We start from the raw sequence: 2,254 nt of genomic DNA on the forward strand, positions 1-2,254 counted from the left end.
CGAAGCCAGCGAACGAACGCTTCTAAAATGGGCCGGCCTAATACTGTACCGAACAGGAAAAGCTTCAGCGAGAGCTCGTTCCATCTCGCTTAATGCGAGAGCTCCTGTCTGACGCTCGTTAGCGTCAAGCAGAGGAGCTTTCGCTGAACGTAGATGCAGATGGGCCGGCCCATTTAGAGGTGAGGAGCTAGAGCGCGTTAAAAGATCGCCTAAAAACAGAACGCGTTAGCGAGGGATCGAACCTGCGACAACCCGCGCGCGAAGTCTAGAACTAACCAATCGAGTTGATATATTTTAGTGGTTTTCAGGCAGCGCAACATCTTAAAGTACCAGACAACGTTTGAAAATTTCCGAAGAATTCATGAAAAAATATCGAGAACAAAAAATAAAAAATTATGAACAAAATTTGACAAACGTTAAACCCTTTTTAAAACCATGAACAATTTTTGAAATTCAAACAAACTTTTCAAACATGAACATTATTGAACAGTTGAACAAAAATTTCAAAATTCCCAAAAGATGAACAATTTTTTAAATATACATTGAACATTTTGTATTATACGCTGAACAATTTTCAATACATACTGAACAATTTTGTGATATACGCCGAACAAAATTTAAAACATACATTGAACATTTCTGCAATATACGCTGAACAAATTTTGAATTATGAACAAAATTTAAAAACAGTGATTTTTTTCCTCAAATCATGAAGAAAATGCAGAATTTCAAACTTTTTTAAAAACGAAAAAGGAAAAATAAAAAGAGAAGGAAAAAAGAAAAAGAAACAGAAACAGAATAAAAAACAGAAACAAAAAAGAATAAAAGAAACAGGAAAAATACAAAACCGGCAAAAAGAAAAAAACCGGTTTAGGGAACCTTCTAGCATGTTCCCAAAACCGGTCTGCCTGGGCGAAGTGGGCCGGCCCGTCGCGCGCAGGAGCTCCAGCGCTTCAGCGAAGCCGCCTCTCCTGGACGCACGCGCGCGTCAGATAGGATCCACCGCTTAATGCGACATATAGCTCTTGCGCAGCTGTTCGGTCTCTTCTTTTGGATCACAGGTGGTACGGGCCACAATCCGCGGCCCACTGGACTTCTACCATACAAAACACAACCATTTCTTGCCCTCTCCGCCACCGTCGCGCGACGATCCATCCACCGAAAGCCCACACGAAAGAAGGAGCACGCGCGAGGATGGCGGGCACAACCACCACCACCGGCGGCGGCGGGGGAGCGGCTCAGGGGGGCCGCCGGGCGCTGGGGCTGCTGGCGAGCGCGGCGAAGCGGAAGGACGGGTTCGTGCAGCTGCTGCTGATGTCGGGCATCCTCATGATGAGCCTGCGGTCCCTGAGCCAGAAGCACCGCGTCCGCGACCTCGCCAACGACGCCGCCGAGCTCAGCCTCGAGCAGGAGCACATCTCCCACCGCATGCGCGAGCTCCAGGACGAGCTCGACCGCGAGGCCGGCGCCGACCCCTCGGGCGCGTTCGCCTCCCACCTCCGCCGCATCTTCGCCGCTCACCCTCCCACCCCCGCCGCCGCCCCCGCCACCGACGACCACTAGCTCCCTCGTCTCCGTCCAGATCGTGGCGGCGCGCCTTGCTCGTCGACGGCTTCGTCCCTGTTTACTCTTTGAGATCTCGGTTCTTGGCTTGTGTAGATGCCTCTGAACCATGACCGTGCACGCCATGTGTTTGTGGAAATGCCGGAGAGGGGCTGCCGGATTGTATCGAACCGGAAACCACATTTTGTTACCTACTACTCACAGCGCGCCACATTGTGCTGCACTTGGTTGGACCAATTTTGCATTTCCTCTATATATTCAATAATTTTCTGAGTTGGTTGTTGATGCGCTCTATGTGCTTGAAGAATTGGATACCACAGCCGGCTATGGTGATGCTGCAAACAAGAGTAGAATCACGTAGGCGTCCAGTTGCATTCAAATTTCGTGGACTGCATTTGAGTGCCATACGTGTACCTGGAGTTATATGGACTGATGGTGACTGATCCTGCTTGATTCAAGGTCACCACAAGAGTGTCAGTCTTAACTGGGCATTAGTTGCTCACCCCAAGTGTCACACAGATGATGTCTAATGTCTGAATCAAGAAAAGTTTTGAGAGTCGTGGCTTGTTCGTGTCACCGGCATGCCGAGTGAGGTTACCACCACTTAACCGCCGCTCGTTGCTCCCCAAACCTCAAATCCCCCGCTCCCGTGGCCGACCGCGATGCAAACATCGAGTGCATTTTCGGCGTA

The 2,254-nt window shown here is 49.6% G+C and overlaps 1 protein-coding gene across 1 annotated transcript; it reads left to right on the forward strand.

Moving 5' to 3' along the window:
* Positions 1-1,119: 1,119 nt before the first annotated feature.
* On the forward strand, positions 1,120-1,836 carry LOC109770420 (uncharacterized). The gene has a single exon (XM_020329123.3). The coding sequence runs from the start codon at positions 1,195-1,197 to the stop codon at positions 1,561-1,563; it is 369 nt and encodes a 122-aa protein (XP_020184712.1). The 5' UTR covers positions 1,120-1,194; the 3' UTR covers positions 1,564-1,836.
* The last annotated feature ends 418 nt before the right edge of the window (positions 1,837-2,254 follow it).

The sequence above is a fragment of the Aegilops tauschii genome, chromosome 7 (assembly GCF_002575655.3).
Source record: "Aegilops tauschii subsp. strangulata cultivar AL8/78 chromosome 7, Aet v6.0, whole genome shotgun sequence".
NCBI lineage: Eukaryota > Viridiplantae > Streptophyta > Magnoliopsida > Poales > Poaceae > Aegilops > Aegilops tauschii.

What these genes read in the sequence shown, in the direction of transcription:
- LOC109770420 (XM_020329123.3), top strand. Translation starts at nt 1,195, where the DNA reads ATGGCGGGCACAACCACCACCACCGGCGGCGGCGGGGGAGCGGCTCAG.